Raw genomic sequence first — 21,227 nt, forward strand, 5'->3', positions numbered from 1 at the left:
AGCCTCGCGCGCGGCGTTCTGTGTGAGAAAGAGAGATGCTAAGCTAATGGTTTGGAAGCAGCGCTCACCACAGGACACCGAGCCGCCTGGCGCCATGATGCTGTTTTATCGTTTTCACTAGCAAAATAGAATATTTTGATAAATCATTTTTAATCAGTGACGCGGCATACAACACTAGCTACCGTTCAGTGTGTCTAAAATTAATGAGAAAAGACTTTAGAAGAATAAACAGCAGCAGGAGGAACAGCTAACGTTTCAGGTATTAGATTTTTGGGTTAAACTTTTGTTTATATAAGCATTTTTCTCCCAGAGTTTAAAGAGAGCACTGTGTGGGTGAGTCAGAATTTGAAATAGTTTAGTTTCCTTGAATTCAGACAGCAGGCATAAGAGGAGCGGACAGTCACTGAGAGACACTGGACATCACCTGTCAGGACTCAGGATCTTCTCTACGGTAATACATTCTTACATCATTTCTCACACAAATTGTTTTTAAACGTTTCCATTAGACAATTGTTTCCTAGAAAAGGTACAAAACTGTGCTTTTTTTTTTGTCTCTGTCGTGGAGTACCATGTAATGAAACTTAGTTCTGTACATTTAGTATATATGTTTTACTTCACAAGTTTTACAGATAATTTAGGATACTTATGTTGACTTAGGACCACTATTTAAAAAAATAAAGTAATTGTACATCACATACACTTTTCTAGGAAAATACATACATACATACATACATACAGTACATATTGTACATAAACTGATCCATATACATACACTACCAGTCGCACCTTCTAATTCCGTAGTCTTTCCTGATTTTAATTTCTTTCTCTGAAGGCATCTAAAATATCAAATAATCTCCTTGAACTGTTGATATTGAGATTTGTCTGCTCCGTATGCCCTGTAAGCCTTCATAAAAGTTCTAATCTGAGATGCTCAAATTGGTCAAATTGGTTTTGACTCTGGTAACTCTAAATGAACTTCTCATCTGCAGAAGAGGTAAGTTTTGGTCTTACTTTCCTGGGATGGTCTTTGTAAGAGCTAGTTTCATTATGGTGCTTGATGGGTTTGCAAATGCACTTGTACTGTTCTTGCAGCTGACCTTCCTGTCTTAAACTAACTTTGAATTATTGTTGTCGTTGTTACTTAATTACCTAAAGCCATATGTTTTGTTACATATATTTGAAATCTCCAGTGTTGTTCTAGAATGTACTGTAGAAAATAAATTAAAATAAATAAAATTTTACAGTATTTATACAGTATAGCGCTTTTAACAATGGTCATTGTCTCAAAGCAGCTTCACAAAATAAAAAGAAAGTTTAAATCACTAAGCAAAAACATTGAATTAGAAGGTGTGGCCAAATCTACACACTAAACATAAAATAGTTTTACACCAACAAAATAGAAAAGTACAATTGCATATGATTAATTAATTTGAGATTTGTATTGGATTCTAATGTGTTTCATGCCAATCTGCTGTTTTCCATAATGGCGCCTGGTGATTATCCAACTTCACTACTGTTGTAATCAAAGAAGGTCATATTGGGTCTTGGATCTCCATATAATATTTGATTGAATCAGAAAATCCTGCCTGAACCTACAGATTACCTATCTGATCAATTAGTCGGTGTCCATTAAGGTCCTTTATGTGATAGAAACAATAAGAGAGTTTTATAATGTTTTTTTCCTTTGGTGTAGATAGCACTAGTGAGTGTATAATATAAAAAAAACATAACTGTAAACAGGCATAAATTGTTGTGCTTCGTTTTAGTTTTGAGCCAAATGTAGCCTGACAAATGCATTCCTTACTGTGCTTGCACTAAGGCAAAATGAATTCATTACTAATCCTTCTACAGCATCCATTGTCCATTTCTCATTTGCTATCTAAATTATTCAGGGAAAATATGGTTTAATTACCTGGCTCATAATTTGTTCAGTAGCTAGAATCAATGGGATCATATGTTTCCCAGCAACTTATACATTTAACCTAGTAATAAAGCACATTTATTCAGATGTCAAGGTATAGAAACTTTGGCATCTGATATGTGTTAAAATATAAATATTGACAATATATATACTTGACCTATGTAGATTTACTTTAAATCTATATTACTTTATCTCTATCTAAGATTTTGTTAAATTTGCTTTTTTTTTTCAAGAAAGGACCGGGTAATATCAGTGTGTTATAATATCTGTGTGTGAGGGAATTAAGGGCACTGGAGACAGATGATGGAGAATGAGAGTACTGTATGTGTGTTGATTGTTTTGTTTGTTTTTTATTCCTGCTTTTCATGCAAATGAGTGTCTCCTTTAAACCAGTGTCACGTCATCCGACATTAGTGCCTGACTTAATGTATTGTTATTGCTGTTCTAGCCTGAATGTCTGAGTCCCCCAGAATCATGTCAAAGCTATAGTTGCTAGTTATTTAATAGTAAGAAATAGGTCCTCATATAAACCTTATATGTTCAGGTATGTTATATATATATAGTATGTGAAATTTGAATATCATGCAAACGTTCATTTATTTCAGTAATGCAACTTAAAAGGTGAAACTAATATATGAGATAGACTCATTACATGCAAAGCAATATAGTTCAAGCCATGGTTTGTCATAATTGAGATGATTATGACATACAGCTCATGAAAACCCCAAATCCACAATCTCAGATAGTTAGATTATTGTGAAAAGGTTCAATTTTCTAGGCTTAAAGTGTCCCACTCTAATCAGCAACACTTGCAAAGGGTTCCTGAGCCTTTAAATGGTCTCAGTCTGGTTCCGTAGGAAGCACAATCGTGGGAAAGACCTGACAGTTGTGCAGGAAAAACCATCTTTGATATCCTTCATCAGGAGGGAAAGCCTCAAAAGGTAATTGCAAAAGAATTTGGATGTTCCCAAAGTGCTGTATCAAAGCACATTAATTAAGAAAGTTATGTGAAAGGAAAAAGTGTAGAAGAAAAAGGTGCACAAGCAGCAGGGATGACCGCAGCTTGGTGAGGATTGTCAGGAAAAGGCCATTCAAAAGTGTTGGGGACTTTCACAAGGAGTGGACTGAGGCTGGAGTCAGTGCATCAAGAGCCACCACACACAGACGGATCCTGGACATGGGCTTTAAATCCTCTTGTCAAGTCGCTCCTGAACAAACAACGTCAGGAGCATCTTACCTGGGCTAAAGAAAAAAAAATTGGTCTGTGGCTCAGTGGTCCAAAGTCCTCTTTTCTGATGAGAGCAACTTTTGCATCTAATTTGGAAACAAAGGACCCAAAGTCTGGAGGAAGAATGGAGAGGCACACTGCAAGTCCAGTGTAAAGTTTTCACAGTCTACAGTATGTTGATTTGGGGAGCTATGTCATCTGCTGGTGTTGATCCACTGTGCTTCATTAAGTCCAGGGTCAACGCAGCCGTCTACCAGGAGATTTTCGAGCACTTCATGCTTACTTCCGCAGACAAGCTTTATGGGGATGCTGACTTCATTTTTTAGCAGGATTTGGCACCTGACCACACTGCCAAAAGCACCAAAACCTGGTTCAATGACTGTGGGATTACTGTGCTTGGCCAGCAAACTCGCCTGACCTGAACCCCTTAGAGAATCTATGGGGCACTGCCAAGAGAAAGATGAGAGACATGAGACCGAACAATGCAGAAGAGCTGAAGGCCGCTATTGAAGCATCTTGGTCTTTCATAACACACCAGCAGTGCCACAGGCTGATAGCTTCCATGCCACGCCACATTAAGGCAGTAATTGCTGCAAAAGGGGCCCAAACCAAGTACTGAGTACATATGCATACGTATACTTTCCAGAGGTTTGATATGTTCTATGTACAATCTAGGGCTGCAACTATCGATTATTTTGATAATCGACTAGTTGGACGATTATGTTTTCGATTAATCGATTAATCGGATAAAACCTAACTGCTTCTTTAATTTGATATTTTGCTTATCACTATAAACAAAAACATAAATCAGGGTATTATTTATGTATAAAAATAAACTTTTAAAAATGCAAAAGCCACATTAGTTTAATAATCTTTAATTTTGACATTTTAAACCTTAAATGAAATGTAGTATATAATATATACAGTATATATATATATATATATATATATATATATATATATATATATGTGTGTGTGTGTGTGTGTATAAGGTACACCTGTGCACTACTCATGATGTCAGATCAGCATCTTGATGTGGCACACCTGTGAGGTGGGATGAATTATCTCAGCAAAGCAGAAGTGCTCACTATCACACATTGAGACTGATTTGTAAACAATGTTTGAGAGAAATGGTAATATTGTGTATCTGGAATGAATTTTAGATCTTTAAGTCCATCTCATGAAAAATCGGAGCAGAAACAAAGGTGTTGCGTTTATATTTTTGTTGAGTGTATATATATATATATACAGTACATATATACAGTATATACCCAGTATATATATATATATATATATATATATATATATAGTTTAAAAAATACACTGATATATTCAGTTGTTAAGATATAAACAGCTAAAATAATGTAATTTTGTATAATAAAATGATGTATGCATAAGTAAAACCACAGTAAATTACAAGTTAACTTTGTAGTGGACTATAAAAAAAACTGTAGAAATGCAAAAAGCTAATAGTCACAAATATACTGTTATTTGCATTCGCTGAAAGCCACAACAATTACTAAATGTAATATTCTACTGTTATTCACACCGTGTAAATTAAGCTAATCGAGTAGCCCGTAAACAGATCTAGTGCGACTCTCACGATGAAGAGATACAGTTTTACTGACCCTGCTGACGTTTCGCCATCCGTAACACCAAATTGTTTTCTTTTTAAGTGTTCGTGCATGACATGCCATGAAAGCTTGGTCTTGCATTGCGTGCAGGTTACCGTCTTCTTAGAGGCGTTTAATGTAAATTGCTATCAAACCTTGGAGGACTTGGGGTGCACGCTTTTTCCTGCAGACACTTCATTCAAACCTCCATTGCGCGAGCGGCTGTGTATCTGTGTGTATTTGTGCATCTTGTGGTTGCGCTCCTCAGTGACGTGAGCAGCCCAACTAATCGATAACGGCATTCGTTGACAACGAATTTCATTATTGATAATTATCGATTTTATCGATTAGTTGTTGCAGCCCTAGTACAATCCTTGTTTTATTAATTGCATGTAATATTCTAATTTTCTGAGATTGTGGATTGGGGGTTTTCATGAGCTGTATGCCATAATCATCTCAATAATGACAAATCACAGCTTGAACTATCTTGCTTTGCATGTAATGAATCTATCTCATATATTAGTTTCACCTTTTAAGTTGGATTACTGAAATGAATTAACTTTCGAGTTTCACCTATAGAGAGAGAGAGAGGTAAACTCAAATGCATGTTATAGTAAATAAATAAATAAAATTAATAAAAATTCAATAAAAAAGACATTTTTGTGCAAATTCTTGCCTTTTTTTTCCTAAATATGCAGGATGTTGATGGAGAGGATTTCGAATGACAGCCGGAACAGTGGTCATCACAGGTGGAATCATAGCTGCCGTCATCTTATTGACTATTGTTGCAGTGCTGTGTTGCTGTAGGCTGCAGGTATCATTTTTTTCACAAGAGTCACTGTAAATACCCTTCAGCACTGTCCAATAGCTACTATTCTCCAATGTACCACAGGTACTTATCTCTAAAGTTATGTTGCACTGGGTAGTGCTGGCCCAATCAGTTATAGTTGTGGGTTACTGGGTTACTTGCTCAGTACTGTTGAGATCTTAAGCAAGGCTCTTAACCCTATCTGCTCCAGGGGCGCTGTATTATGGCTGACCCTGCGCTCTGACCCCAGTTCTGCTTGGATATGCAAAGAACGATTTCACTGTGCAGTAATGTATATGGGAAAAATAAAGGCTTAACTTATAAGTCTTAAAATGTTGCCTTTCATGGATGTGGACTTTATATGCACAAATGCAAAAGGCAAATAAAACAGGAATATTGACATTGATTTCCTCTCAGGTTCTGCGACACAAATAATGCCAGGCTACCCCACCCCACTAAGTAAACTGTCTACAGTTTACCAGACCAAGTAACTTGCAATCCAAGGTTTTACTGTAGTCTCTTTAGGTCTGCCTCCATGTTACATGTCACGAGTAACAGTGTAATGCCATGAATAAGCAACAGAGATGGGAAAAGAGAAGATGAGACGAGTTATGTGACTGAATCATTCTCTAATCTCTGGCCAGAATGGTAAATTCATAGTGTTATTTTAGTGTTTTGTACCCCTTTACTCTTGTGCAAACAAAACATTCACAGCTAAATCTGTTTGGCAAGCACAGACAAGGGAATTTAAATGGTTTTAGAGAAAGATATTATTATATATTAAAGACAATTGCAAACATCTATTACTTACAATAAGTTCAATATTTCTTATATTCTTTTTCCCCCTTTTTTGAAACCCACTTACACCAAACTCTTGGACCTCACTTGACTCTGCTAGTATTACTGTTGTAAGAGTGATGGGTCAGAGGAAGAGAAGGAGGAGCAGGAGGAGGAGAAGAAGTCTGACTTCATCAAACCTTTACCCAGTCCAGCACATTATTCAAACCCTCCGTGTTTTCCACGACCACCAAGCCCTCAGAGTCCTTCAAGATTTATGACTTTACCAAGCCCACTGAGTGTTCTATCTTTTCCAGAACACTCATCTCCTGAGCAGCTCCTCACAACCGCAAAGCTTCACAAGCCTAATGGGCCGGCCATCTGCAGACACTATAGCCCTGTTCTAACCCCTGCCACCATACCCTCCTATATGTTCTGCCCTTCATGCTCTGGTTTACTGCCATTCTACCTGCCGCGAGAGCAGTCAGTACGGAATGGTGGAGGAAGAGTCAGCTACAGGAGCTTAGAGGAGCAAGAGATAGACCTGCCTATGGACATATCAAGCTTTAACGAGCATAATCTCATACGTTCTGTTACCATGAGGGAGGTGGTGACACACCAGAGCATCAGTACTGATGTGTGATTCCTTTGTTGTGACTTCTAGAGCAGTGTCACAGTGCTTTTGATCTGAAAAGGATTGAAATATTCTAAAGGAGTTAATAAGATAATACAAAAAGGGAACATGAGTTATGTTATGGATTGATGTATGTATATGTATTTTGTGTTAAAAAAAAAAGTAAAGTACTGTGCAAAATTCTAGAGTCAAGCCTCATTTTATAATATTGAATTAAATTATGTAGGTCAAATTAAAGAAATAGAAACAAATGTTTTACTGTGACAGGCTACAAATTGCATAAAGATACAATTTTTAAAAATTATTGTTTATGTAGCAACCCTAGCAGCAACCTAATTTCCCCTCCCCTCTGTTTCAACCACTCAGCATTCAGCATTAGCAGTATACTAATCACTGGCCTGCATCATCTTCATCTGTTTCTACTGGTTCATACCTTACGTTAGAGGGGGTTTATGCTTGAGGGACAAAAAAAGTCCTTAGGGAGAACTATTTCTCAAGACTACATAAAAAGTACAAGGATGTCTGGCTCTTTGGAACCAACCATTTCTGTGAAGAAATGAGGGGTGGCTCATGACTTCTGCACAGTATCGTATGAGCATGTTTTAATTATGAAATTGTCATATGTTTTTATTACAAGACTAATTAGCCTCTCAAGTAGGTAAGTAGTTTAACAGTTAAAGAAGTTTATCAATAATAATTTTAGCAACAGCTATTAGTGACCAAGGGCTTTGATAAATATGTTTTTTTAAGAACGTTTATTATAAACAAATTGCACCATATGATATAAAGAGCTTTATTGATTTCTTTTTTTTACAGCCAGTGCCAAAAAAACAAGTCCATTGAGTCATCATTATCAAGTACAGTGAAACCTTGGATTACAAGCATAATTTGTTCCGGAAGTGGGCTTATATTCGAAAACACTCTTAAATCGAATTTTCCCATAAGAAATAATGGAAACTCAAATTATTGCTTCCACAGCCCAAAAAAAAAATGCATTAAAATAATTAATACAAAATCTAAAGTAAAAATAAAACAAACTAACCTGCACTTTACCTTTAAAAAAGGAAAAAATAATCCTGACATATGTGTTTCCATTTATGCGTGCAGACGTGTATGTGTGTGAAGTAAGAGGAGGAATCAGCCCTCCCCTTCTCAACTTACACAGTAAACCTTTCTCCTCTCTTATTCGAATTTCACACAAACACATACACATTAACGGAACAAATTGCGACAGAGCAGTGTTTCTGTATAGAGCAGAGAGAGTGTGTGTGTGTGTCTGAAGCCGACAGGTGGTGAGGAGGGAGGTGTAAAGGCGAGTGTGTGTGAGGGGGCACGGTGTCAAATTACCTGTGCACACACAATCTCTAATGAGACTTTCTTTTGCTTTACATGTGTGCACACATGCATTATAAAAAACAGTACACGCGTGCTGTAAACATGCGCTTACAGACACAAAATAAAATATGCAATAATAATAATAATAGTAAAATAATAAATAATAAATACAATAATAAAATATTTTATGCGCACACACGTGATCACAGTGTTATAGTAAACAGTACACGCATGCACAGATGTTGATTATACCAGTGAGAGACGTGCACTAAGACCCAGCATGATGGTACATGGTACTCGTAAACCAAGACTTTATTGGTTTCTAAGTCAAAATGTATTAAAAATATTTGCTCGTCTTGCAGAACGCTCACAAACCACGTTACTCGCAATCCGAGGTTATACTGTATTGCCAAGCAGGAACCAATCAGATGGTCAGTTTATTTTGTAAGCACATGAATGAGTGGAGTCAGATAAAGGATAGAGACACAGGCTGCTTGTCAAAGTACAGGTAATATTTATTTATTTATTTTTCTTATTATATAATTACATGCACTAGTGTAGTGGTCAAAATATAATTAGCAACCTTGACATTAAAAAAAACATGTTCACTAACAATTCTACATCTTGTCAATGTTTTCCATTATTTAGTTTATTTACGCACAAGATTTACCACAATTACCTTTTATAGACTGCAAAAAAAAAAATACCCACACATTCCTGTCAGGTCATTTTAATAAACAAGAATTTGGAAGACTTTTCCATCGTCAGTGTGATTAAATAAATAGACCAGCAGATGGTGCAAGTTCTTTCACACAGATTGCTGTTCACCACTTTGGCAAAAGTCGAAGATAAGGAATGTGAAATGACAGTATACAGCATATTACAATCTGTCACATTGAGGGTAGAATGATCTGAATGTTGCTACACTTGCTGAGTACCTGCAGTGGTTAAGTTAAATCAAACCAGACAGTTATTTCAATATCTGTCAAAAGTTATTGTGTTTTATTCAAGCTTTCAAAGTAAATGCTGTAATATGCCTGATTTTACAGGAGGTAAAAAATATTGCCTACTGTTGGGTTAGAAATAGTCATACTTATCTTACTGTGAGAGGTAACAAAAAATGCATTTTCTTTCTACAGTAAAATTAAATTACATTTACTTTTGATTTTTTTTCCCCTGAGGTAACAGCAATGAGTATTATATTAACTGAACTGTGCCACAAAGGAGTAGTATATAAATTGCATACAGTTTAAAATCTTACATGTTCAAGTCTCAGGACATGGTCAATTACTCATAACAGGTCTCAATAAAATCAAGTAACATGGGTGTTTGTTCTTCCCTGCTTCCCTGTCAAAAACAGCTGCTGACTGCAGATCAATAGAATGAGTGGAGAACATGGGATGTTTAAACAAACATCTGCTCTGACTAATAAATAAAAAATAGAAAAGCAATGGTCCAATAACAGTTAAATAAGATGCCAATAAAACAGCATAGCATTGCAGCTAGCACTAGATGAAAAGTCAGCTTGTATTCAGATAACCCCAAGGTAATAATTAATAATGACTATCATCATTGCCAGTTTGATGGATCATAAATCTGCTCATGCTTTATAATTACGTTTCACAAAGCTTTTATGTAATAATTTAAATTTTCCTTAATGTATCCCAAAGTTGTAGGACTTGTCATAATACAGATATTGCTAATAACATATTGACGTCAGTGATAGTTTAATATATTTAGATAAAAAAATAAAACAAAAAGACTCATTTAATAGGTAAACCAAGATGTTCTAAGACTCCAGATGTCTGCCACTGTCTGTATGTATTAGATACTTAATAATTTCTCCATCATCCCTTTATATCCTGATTTAAGTGCATTTACTTTTTCTCCTGTGACAAAAACTAGGTGGCACGTTGATTCCGGCATGAATGGCAACAGGCCTTGCTGTAATACCAGTGGCTGCAAAGATTTACTTTAATAGCCAGAGAGCAGTTGGTGCTGGGACGATCCTGGCAATTGTCATCTGTATGGACAACAGCAATCAGCACAACATATTAGTCTGTTACCATCTCAAGGAACTACAATTATCTTAGGTAAAAACAGTATAATATAGCTATTTGTCTACGGTCTACAAATAATGTATTAACCAAATTATACAAAATTTATGTACACGAGCACTTTGTTTCTGTTTGAGGTTTACCTGGTGGTTCAGTAGGGCAAGGTTGCAATGCACATGTCTGTTTGTTAACAGGCTTAGTCAGAGGGTCACATCCACGAACAAGTTCTCTTCCCTGGTAGCATTTCACATCCCTCATCCTCATTCCCACACCACACGTCTTGGTGCACTGTAATTTGAGCGACACCCAAAGCTGTAATATACTTCATACTATATAATGTATATAATATAAGGTAAACTTAATAATAGTTCACATGCATATTTGTAATAAAATATATATATATATATATATATATATATATATATATATATTTTAAACCATTATATACCTACCTCAGACCAAGGTGTGGTATACCACTTAAAACAAGGCCTCTCAAAGCAAGTGTCCTCTTCCTCTGGTCGCTTACTAGCATCACATTCCTCATCTTCATGGATTTGAAACTTACCACCCGTTATTCCAACGCATAGCACAGTCCTCCTCTTTACACCACGTCCACATGTTGTGTTGCACTAAGGTGAGACGTTCTTTTAGAAAGGTTTAATATACATCTCTGAGTATAAGCCATAATGAATCATTTGCCAGCTATCTATGCAATTTTGGCTTCCTGAAGTTTCATGAGAATGTCTAAAAGTATTTGTTCCAACTCTGAATAACACCATCTGATTACAGTAATGAGCACAACATCTTAATAAACAAGGGAAGAAGGAATCTAGGCGGTAACCCACAATTTATGGATATAAACCAAAATTGACATTTGGACAGAGCCCCAAAACTCATTAGGAAGCTCAGTTCACTTATACTTGAAGTTGCTCACCCTTTCCCAGTCTTGAGCCAGCCAGTGTGGTGGGCACTCTTTATCTCCACAGGGATGAGTGGCCAGTGGTTTGTTCTCTAGTGAACACTGAGACTCAGGCACCACCCGGCCCTCTGGGGTTTTGCAGTACACATGCCGTACCATCTTCCCCTGCCCACATGGACCTGAGCACTGTATATTATGTACAAAAATTAGTTAGCAATATTCTGTTTGTCTCTATTGTTGAAGAAGAGTGTTTAATTAAATTTCAAAAATACAATTTTATAACATTTTATTTGTAGAGTGCTTTTAACATTGTCACAAAGCAGCTTTACAGAATTAAACAATTATAAAATTAATTTGAAAAATATAAGAAAATATGCATCAATTATAGTTAGCAGTTTGGCCCTGATAAGCAAACCATAGTGTAGTAAAAAAAAAAAAAAAAAAAAGGTCTAAAACAGAAATGTTTAGTTGCCAAAACATTGAGGCAGTGTTCATTTGGTAAAATTATAGAATGGAAGGTTTTTAAAGGTTAAAAATATTTTTGACAAACTGACCATCATTGGCAACATTACATTTGGATCAATTTAAATGGATGACTCAGGGTTTAAAGCGAAATAATGTCTCATTAGAGAGGTTAAAGATCCATTTTCTCCCTGTTTCAGCCTGTCGTTATGTGTGTGCACGTATAATTTGACACCATGCCCTTTCACACAAACAGTCTCGCCTTTACACCCACCCCCTCTCAGCTTCACACACACATACACACTCTCTGCTCTACACAAAAACACTGCTGTCGCAATTGTTTTCAAAGGTAAGGTGCAGGTTCATTTGTTTGTTTGTTTTACTTTACAGCAGTGGTTCTGTTAGTATCTGTTAGTACGTCATTAGCGATGTTCCTTGCTAGCTGTTAATGTGTTTTTGTGTGTGTGAAACTCAAATAAGAGACAGCAGGGGCTGGTTTCTCCTCTTCTCTTACCTTAGCTTCACACACATACACAAACACACACACACACACACACACACATACACACAGCGCCTGCATGCATAAACTGAAACACTTCAGGAAAAATCTGTCGGGATTTATTTTTAATTTTTTTAAAGGTAAAGTGCAGGTTCATTTGTTTTCTTTTTACTTTATATTTTGTATTTATTATTTTTATGTATTTATTTTTTGGGGCTGTGGAATGAATAATTTAAGTTTCCATTATTTCTTATGGGGAAATTTGCTTTGATTTATGAGTGTTTTGGAATACGAGCCTGTGTGGGGCTTTTTGTGTGAAGGGCTGTGGTGTAGTTTTTTTTTAGGCTAGATTTTGGTCCACACCATCACAGATGAGCCCTGGGTACCCATCATCGTGTCACCAGTTTACTGGTATATAATTGATAGTCAGTGTTGTGGCTGATCTATGTAAATCGCTTTGTAAGACAAGAAGCGCCACAAAATAAATAGACAAGTGCAATTTACCAAACTATTAATGCAGTGTATAAGTTTGACTGAATTACGAGCAAAATAATTACCATATCATTATAATAACACTACACGACTCAGGAGAGACTTTATCGCTTTGTGAACAAGAGATACAGGATACACAAATTTTGTTCATTACTCCCATCTATGTCCGACCATGTCCTATTCCCAGTCAAGGTTGAGGGACCATGGCTGTATATGTGGTTGGACATTGCGCAAATATGTCATACATGCTGCAAATAGATGGTGATATCCTGTTGTCATACAACAGTAGGGTTTCTCCTGGAATGCTAGTGGGTTATATGTACATGCTTGACTGCTATTCTCTGAAGCTTACCGGGCCCCACATGGAGACTGTCCACTGCCGATCACATGGTGGACCAGTGCAGTTCTTGGAAGATGGAGGCTGAGTTGTCTCATCACATGACCTCCCTTCATCTGAGCACCTGACCTCACGAGTCACCAAACCTCTGCGACCACATTTTGCTGGGCACTGCACAAAAATGAAAAAACAAATTTGGTGCCATTTATATATCTATACAAACTGCAACTTTAGATTTACATTAATTAGTTGTCTAAACCAACAAAAAGAATGACTTTCATCTAACCATCAATGTATTACAACAGTACACTTCAGGAAGAGGCATTTGTGAAAACTGAGAAAAATTTAAGGAACCACCGTTCTTGTCATTTAATGTATTTAGTCATGCAATTACAGACAGTTTAATTTGTTAACTTCAATAGGCACCTCTAACCACTCAGCCATCTCCCACTGTGGACCACAAGTGGGGCTTTTGCAAGGCCTGCGCTCTGGAGGGCGCTCTAGCTCAGCATCTGTGCATAAATTGCTGTAGACTGAACTATCCAGACCAGGGGCCAGCATCTTCCAGCAACGCACTAGCCGAAACTGAAAACCCTCACCACAGGTTCGTGAACACTCACTCCAGCTGCTGGCCTCCCACCTGTAGGCATGAAAAAAAGCTGTGAAGCCATAAGAATCTGAAGACATTCAGCAACATTACTTTTCATTTATAGTTAGTCTTTGTTCAACTGAGAAAAGAACATAATGGTAATGTACATAGATTTTGTCCTGGTGCATTTTTAATCACAATGGCACACATGCCTTGGTTGGCACTCCCTTCCAATACAGAAATCATGCACCGGTTCAGGGCGAGTTAAAGCGTCACAGTAGGAGTCATCCACCTCAACACCATCATATCGTACACACATTGCAAAGGATCTTGTCACGCCTATGACCAAAATAAAAGCATCAAAAAACATTTTAATTAAAAATAAACTCATGCTAAACATTTATGTATTTAAATATATGTGGGTGTGGATATGTGGCCCATTTGTTACCTATTGAGCATGTCATGCTGCATGGTTCCTGAGAGGACAGTTTCCAACGATACATATCAGCAGAACTCAATTTGTTCTTCCCAGTAACTCTTGGTTGACTCCTGTGGGTTGGAATCAGGGCATTACTTGCTTTATCTCAGACTGGTTCACATAAACATCCCAGTAATTTGGACCCCCAACTACTAGTTTTTATTCTCACTGCCAGAATATCAAAATGTAAAATATGGAAAACATTGAAAAAGAAAATAGAAATGTACCAAAAAAATTATTGTCGTTCCTGTAAATTAAAAGGAAAAATAAAACCTGTGGTTCCTGTAAATTTATCTGATTGGACTTGCATGATCATGGTTTGATCTATACTTCCCTTTTCCCATAAATATTAAACCACCATAAATTGTCTCTATGAAAGACCAGCTACCTCACTCTTAGTCTATCTGCCTCTCTCTCATTCTTCGCCTGGGATGTCTTTTCCTTTAAATGCGTGAAAGGGTGTGTCATGTGATGTGTTTTATGATCTCTGGCAGGGAGGCTGGTGAAGCGGTGTTTGGACACTGCAAGAAAGCCAACATGAATTATAAATATGATGGAACGCAATCCCACCAGCCCTTCACTTGGCTGTCTTTCCACACCACTCTTTGAATGTCTCAAAGAGTGTAAAAAAGCATGAGACTCCGAAGAGAGTCTAGAGCACATTCCATTCCCTATGAGCTGGACTGTCCCACATGAGCATGGATATGGAGATAGCTATCCTGCATATCTTCATGTCTGTTATAGAGCCTGCAATACAGGTTCCATTATTTACAATGCATACATGCCACATGTGAGGTTGTTGCATTTTGAATGGGATAAAAACTAATCCAAATGTTACTATTCCAATCTTTCTAGACCCCGAAACATCTTGATAAGATTTGCAGCACAACCATGTACCAAAATGATTAATATTGATAATTGTCTGTACCTGGTGCGATTGGTACGGCTGCCGTTCCTTAAGCTGGTATTCAGTGTTCTGTTCTGGAAAAGATCTCCTGTGTCATTGCGACGGCGGGACAGTGAGAACTCAAGATATGAACCATTAAGGTTCCCTTGCTCAGAGCTGCTGTAGTCCAACTCAGTTGGCTCTCCTTCAGAGACGAGGCTTTCCTCTTCACCAAGAAGCTGATTTGTTGAAATGTTAACATGCAGTGTGCAACGTGCTAGAAACATCCTCCATATGAAATTTGCAGAATCCACCATCTCATCTGCTGGTCTGCTTGCAGGCTCAATGCCAGGGGCAACCACTCCACTTGGCCAGCTGGTATTTCCATCTTCGCAGACAATAAAAGTAGAAAAGACATATATCCTGAATCAAGGTATTACTTATTTAAAAATACAGAGGTGACTTGAGAAAGCCTGTGAATAGTTGATGGAAAAAATAGTACAAACCATTACAAATAGATCCTCTCTAAAAATACATATTCAGACTTTGACAGTATTTGAGTCTTATTCAAAAGACATTTCAGAACATTTTTTTTAACTTGCACTGGCAAATGCAAGGACCACCTCAGAGTCACTGACTGCCCTCTTTCCCATGTGGTTGTGGTAGCTGGCAGTATGCATAGGTGAGGAACTGAGAAGGCAGAATGGTACCCTACCACAGTTGGAGGACAGGCAATTGGGCACCAGGCTCTCGGGCTATCGGCCATTCAACACTGAAATTGAACCTCATTTCATCTGTATTTTTTATAACAAATGTAACTGGGCCCGGGAAAGACATTGAGACAGTAAGTCAAAGTCATACAAAGGCTCCTTAAATTGTTTATTCACAATGTTTGAAGGTTGCTCGTGCACCTTAAGTATACAGTAAGTGCCTTCACCAAAACTATATCCATGTCTCCTTACCATACGTGTATCAGAATCTTCACAGACATGTATCAGTGTCAGACAACAGTATAATATCTGGTTTCATTACTACTATATGGTTAAGCAATAGTATGGAATATTTTCATTACAGATAATTTTCATCAAACTTTTAATGGATTTTCCAATAAAATACTTAAATTCTACCTGGATATTGTGGGGGTGTTGGGGCATCCTGATTACAGTCTATAGCAGCTGCATCCTCATACACTTCATTGGTCTCCTCACCAGGCTTATCAACTGCACCAGGCCCAATGTTCTTCATCTTCCCCTGATTCCTCTGTGTCTCTGGGACAACCTTGTCACTCACACTGTCATTGTGGGGTGACACATTGTTGATCTCAATAGAGGCTTGGTGGCTGGATCCTCCATCTGAGCCAGTGTAGATGGGTGGCTGGGATACTGGAGTAAGAGGGTCACGCATTACTGTGTATTCGTAGGTGATGTAAGGGTTGCGACCGTTCTGGTTCCAAACCTTTGAAAGATATAAGATAACATGTAGAAAGAACATGAATTAAAAATGGGAAACACAGTTTCTATTATTGTATTTAACATAAATATGTTTAATAAATGTACAAATATAAACGCTTCTCATGTATTTTCCTTTGTGTCTATTATAACCAACCAATAACAGGAGCTCCGAGACCCATTCAGAAGACAAGACAAATTCTGCAGCAACACTTTTACTAGTACAAGTCACATATTCATGTCATTTTGGGGTCATTTCATATGCCAGGATAAGACTGACTTTTGGGACCATTGCTCCAGGGGCAATACATCACAATTGTATAGGTTTTTCAGTAAGAGCCATGGCACCTGTAGCCCACATTAAGTTAAAGGCAGGGTCAGCTAGCCAAGTGAGATTACCCAGGGGCCCTTGGCGGCAGGAGGAAGGACCGCAGCTACAGTACCAGAACATTGATGGGCTGATTGATGGGCCCTTTCGCCACGATGTACTCAATCCCCGTCTCATACACATCGGTGGGCCTCCGGTACTTGAAGATGGTGCCTGCCACATGGAAGTTCTGTGGACTGTCCACCTTGTAAGCCCCATTAAAGAAGAAGTTGCCTGCTTGGTCTGTCACAGCTGGAAAACAACAAAGTTCAGTCATGTTCAAATAATTGCACAATTATAAGGCATGGTATGTGTTAAATTTGAGATAACTTTAATTGTGTTTTATTTTTCATTGCTTCATATACGAAAAGAATATCGTCATACTTAGCTCACCAACCATCTTTGACTTTACGTTATTTACTATAATTTATATAAAATGTTTTATAGGAGCACACCCAGTATATCTGCAGATTTCTTTCTCTCAATGATCTGGATGTCCCATGAGCCCTCAGGAATCTGGGTAATGAATGAATATCCTGGAAGAAAAATTAAACAAATGTGTTCATAGCTTTGTTCCTGTGAGGTGACTTTTCGAGGTAAGGTAATTGGGTATTCTTACCAAGCGTGGAAGATCCACGGCGAAAGTTACCAGTTATCCTACTACAGCTGCTCCCATCTCCTTGACACACACCACACTTATCTAGTGTGTTGGGAGAGAAGAGGATGCCATCACATCCAATAGGCTGCAGACAGAGATATCACACAGAAACATAATGTGTTTGAAAAGTATGGCATTTTAAATGCTAGTACTATATAAGACCAATGACTAAATAAATAGTGGCTTTAGTGGATACTCCTCAATAATTGTCTAAGTATAATAAGTATATAATTTGTATAAGTCATGTTTATTAATACAAAGTGTATCATTATCTAGTTTATGCCTTTACCTCACACCTGCCATCTACACAGACGCCTCTGTAATTGCTATACTTGCAGGAGGTTCCATCACGGGCTGGAACCATCAGCTGCCTTTGACCATCAGATGTAGTGCAATGAAGGTCACAGGGATTGCTGGAAATATGAACGTAGTCATCTAGAAATTTACAAATGGGGTGTTAATTTTTAAGCTTAAGCCTTCTTATGTAAAAATTGGTATTATTTCAGTGGCAATTACCTGGGTAAAGGGGTTTCCAGTGGTAGTTCTTTCCATTGAACACCTGAGAGTTAAATGACCAGCACTGCTCCTCTCTGAAACTCCTTCCAGTTGAGGGGCATTCCTGAAAATCACAGACCAGACTCAGTCAGATGAGACTGAATGACCATAACAGTGGTCTGTTTGCCATTACGTAATGGGAAATGAAATGACAGGAAGGTTATTTGCTTATTGATATTCCTAGCGGTAAAAGTAGGTGTAATCACCAGCTCTATTGTGCTGTCAAGTAGGTTGTTTGGATAATATTTCTGATGTGCGAATGTATGTGTTTCAAGGAAGAAGAAGGACGAACACCAGGAACTAACCTTTGTATTACAGAGATGGTACCTTTTTGCACTTCCTGTGCATGTCATATTGTCCTTACCAGTTGTTGTTCTCTTTCTTTAAATAAAAGACATGAGATTAGATTATTTGAATACAATTTTAACCATCTCTGAACATCTATTGTGCATAAAAATCTAATCACATCGGTGGAAAAAATCAGTAATTTTCATTTAAAGCAGTGTTTGTAAGGAACATGCTGACCTTTGCTTAAGACAATGTCTTTCCTGAGACATGACCCCCCCTCCACAAGTACGTGTGCAGGCTGTCCATTTTGCCCATTCCCCCCACCAATAAGTAGTCACCTCTAGTCCGTCTTCCAGACTGTTAGAGGCTACACCCTCATCCTGTCACAAACAAAGAGTCTGTTCAGGAAGCAAGTGAAAATTGGAAGCAAGCTCCTATGCTGAATACAGCCTTTAAAAATCTGTATTTTGCTATAGACATGATCATTTTAAGAAATTTGTTAAACTTTAAAATCAAGAATCTTTTTATTGTAAAATTTGAATCCATTACCAACCTGTACTCTACTTGAGATGTTCCCCAAGGATAAGGTCAGCGTTATGAGACCCAAGAGGACCACAGAACATTCAGCACACTGGGCCCTTAACCAGGTCCTCATTCTGAGAGTGGGAAAATGTGGGAAAAGGAAGATGACTGCCTCCAAACACCAGCAGAATTAGTTCTATTTAAAGGCACAAGGCAACAAGTGTCAGGGAAGTGACTATAGGCAAGTTTACTCTTAGCTGTAAGAAGACTTGTACAAAGTCTTTTATATAAAAGAGTGCTAAAATGCCTGTATTGTATAATTCTTATCATTCAATTCTGTATTGGTATGGAGTTTTTGCATTCCTTCAATGTCTAATGCTTGCACTAGGGAACGATTACTAGTTCTAATAAGTATACTGGTACTAATAAAAAACTTCATCTGTCTATTTTCAATCAGCTGCAATCTCCTCATCAGGCCTGTGCCTCCAGTTAGGTTGGTTACTTAAAATAAGCAAACAGATCGTCTAGCTCAGTTTGCAGTCTGGCTTTTTCTGGCACTAAATATTGGTGACAGGTGTCTTAAACTACCCACAAGAACACCTGGAGTTCATTATCCAGCCCAGACACAGCTGGAGTTAAGCCAGCTCGCCAAAACACCCGTCTCCCACAGATCCGTGCAGAAAGCCCATGGCCTCCGAGACAGACCTTCCTCCTCTGAGCTTCCCAGTCCAGAGAGGAGTGTAAACACAGGATTCCCCTGATCCCCATCTTGGGCCTCTGCTCAGGGGAAGGGGAGGTGTTTTTTTCCTGGCAGCAGACAGACAGCAGGACCTTTCCCTCAAGGGAGAGGAACTAGGGAGCAAGCCCTGGCCTGGTGGCTGAAAGAAGCAGACTCATCCTTTTCTGGGAGAGTTGCGTCTTCCTGCGTTCAGCTCAGTGCTTCCTCATTTATCAGCACCTTGCTCAATTCTGCAGCCACCAAAGGGTGAACTCAACCAGGTGTTGCCAGTGACCAATCAGTTAATAAAGGCTAATAGACCAGATGAATAATTCATAAAAGTAATTAATTAAAAGGGTCACTGTTAAGGCATATGTCGGCATATTTTTAATTGTATGTAATTTCACAGTAACCTGCCTTACATATTTCAGAGAAAGAGTACAGAAGGATTTCATACATAATTGTTTTACATTAAATATGGAACATTTAATATGTTACATAGCTTGCTTTATGAGTACATTTTCTTAAAATAGTTTGCTAATACATTACTAAAGAAAAAGCTAATGTCTAGCCTAAACACTGTTAAGATCCAAATCACACTTATTTATCTACACAATGCTCGAAGAGTGCGGAATTTTTAATCTTAAAATGTTTAAAATATTTACTTAAAGCCTGTAGTAATTCGGTTGTGAAAGAACATAAATGTTTGTTTGAAAATATTTCTCTTATTTGAGTTTAGGCAACATACCTTACTAATTTAAAGTATGAAAAATAGCATAACAATAATTATTAATCACTTATGCAGTGACATACATACCAATAATTTTTTTTAAATAATTTAGTCTTTTTGAAAATGTGCTTATGTTAATCGTTCTTAAATTAATAAAAAATAATTAATTCACATTAATTCAATATATATCAATATTAAATGTGCTATTTGATGTTTGCCCTTTGCATAAAAAAGCAGCTCACCCTATAGAAATTTCTGTTTCAACCCAGTGTTTTACCTTAGCAAGGCAGTGTTACAGAAATAATAACACTGTTTAGATGGATTTGCTTTACTATAGAACAAGTGTCTACTCTGTCTGGTTTAGTTGTCACTTCTGAGAAAGTTCCCTTGTTAATAAACATGGGTACACACAAGTAAAGGCAGTAAATATTTACCCTTGTACCTACCTGCAGTCCTTGGGCTGTAGTGGAGCTGTGTGGTGGCTGGGCAGTGTTTGGGTGGTGGTGGTGGCGCTGGTATTAGTCTGTAACAGTGTGCTCTGAGGATGTGTCTTGTGAGGAAGGTAAGGTGTACATCTGCATCCCTCCTCTCACCCCCCTTCTTTCTCTCTCCTCTCTCCCTCCCATCCCCTCTGCCATCCACCGACCCACCCTCAATCTTCCCTTCAAGCCCACAGAGTGACAGTGCAGGGAAACGCCTACATGAAAAGCACTCCTCCAGCTAGTGCCAAGCTTGAGGGCTGCTACCACTGCTGAGCTGTGAAGCACAGTTCTGGCCCCATGAGTCTCTGCCAGACTGGGCTCGGCTCGCAGACAGACAGGGAGGAAGTCGTCGTTTCCCACAGATCAACACCCCTCCCCTCCTTCCCTGGCCCTTGAACACCCTTTTGCATCACAGCAGTCCATT

The 21,227-nt window shown here is 38.0% G+C and overlaps 2 protein-coding genes across 5 annotated transcripts; one reads left to right on the top strand and one right to left on the bottom strand.

Annotated features, from left to right (window-relative positions):
* LOC128509644 (protein FAM163B) lies at positions 1-7,989 on the top strand. Of its 4 annotated transcripts, XM_053481457.1 has the most exons (4): positions 1-259; positions 375-451; positions 5,461-5,576; positions 6,469-7,989. In XM_053481457.1, the coding sequence occupies exons 3-4, from the start codon at positions 5,484-5,486 to the stop codon at positions 6,988-6,990; spliced, it is 615 nt and encodes a 204-aa protein (XP_053337432.1). In that variant the 5' UTR covers positions 1-259; positions 375-451; positions 5,461-5,483; the 3' UTR covers positions 6,991-7,989. The 4 variants fall into 4 exon arrangements, with proteins under 4 accessions (XP_053337432.1, XP_053337433.1, XP_053337434.1 ...); XM_053481458.1 differs by having other exon boundaries at positions 1-451; XM_053481459.1 differs by lacking the exons at positions 1-259; positions 375-451 and adding an exon at positions 917-994.
* Positions 7,990-8,550: 561 nt separating this feature from the next.
* On the bottom strand, positions 8,551-20,895 carry adamtsl2 (ADAMTS-like 2). Its single transcript, XM_053481218.1, has 19 exons — positions 20,768-20,895; positions 18,905-19,007; positions 18,589-18,731; positions 18,369-18,444; positions 18,025-18,127; positions 17,798-17,943; positions 17,470-17,593; positions 17,306-17,386; positions 16,927-17,102; positions 16,163-16,490; positions 15,078-15,423; positions 14,120-14,220; positions 13,884-14,010; positions 13,509-13,722; positions 13,098-13,253; positions 11,308-11,478; positions 10,826-11,002; positions 10,517-10,661; positions 8,551-10,339 (listed from the first exon to the last, which is right to left on the bottom strand). Exons 2-19 carry the CDS (start codon positions 19,004-19,006, stop codon positions 10,218-10,220), a joined length of 2,838 nt encoding a protein of 945 aa, XP_053337193.1. The 5' UTR covers position 19,007; positions 20,768-20,895; the 3' UTR covers positions 8,551-10,217.
* Positions 20,896-21,227: the final 332 nt, after the last annotated feature.

The sequence above is a fragment of the Clarias gariepinus genome, chromosome 21, assembly GCF_024256425.1.
Source record: "Clarias gariepinus isolate MV-2021 ecotype Netherlands chromosome 21, CGAR_prim_01v2, whole genome shotgun sequence".
NCBI lineage: Eukaryota > Metazoa > Chordata > Actinopteri > Siluriformes > Clariidae > Clarias > Clarias gariepinus.

What these genes read in the sequence shown, in the direction of transcription:
- adamtsl2 (XM_053481218.1), bottom strand. Translation starts at nt 19,006, where the DNA reads ATGAGGACCTGGTTAAGGGCCCAGTGTGCTGAATGTTCTGTGGTCCTC. An exon ending in ACATCTCAAGTAGAGTACAG is followed by an intron (nt 18,732 to 18,904) that starts GTTGGTAATGGA and finishes TGTTTGTGACAG; the next exon opens with GATGAGGGTGTAGCCTCTAA. An exon ending in GAAATCTGCAGATATACTGG is followed by an intron (nt 17,103 to 17,305) that starts GTGTGCTCCTAT and finishes GTTGTTTTCCAG; the next exon opens with CTGTGACAGACCAAGCAGGC.
- LOC128509644 (XM_053481458.1), top strand. Translation starts at nt 5,484, where the DNA reads ATGACAGCCGGAACAGTGGTCATCACAGGTGGAATCATAGCTGCCGTC. An exon ending in TGTGTTGCTGTAGGCTGCAG is followed by an intron (nt 5,577 to 6,468) that starts GTATCATTTTTT and finishes TGACTCTGCTAG; the next exon opens with TATTACTGTTGTAAGAGTGA.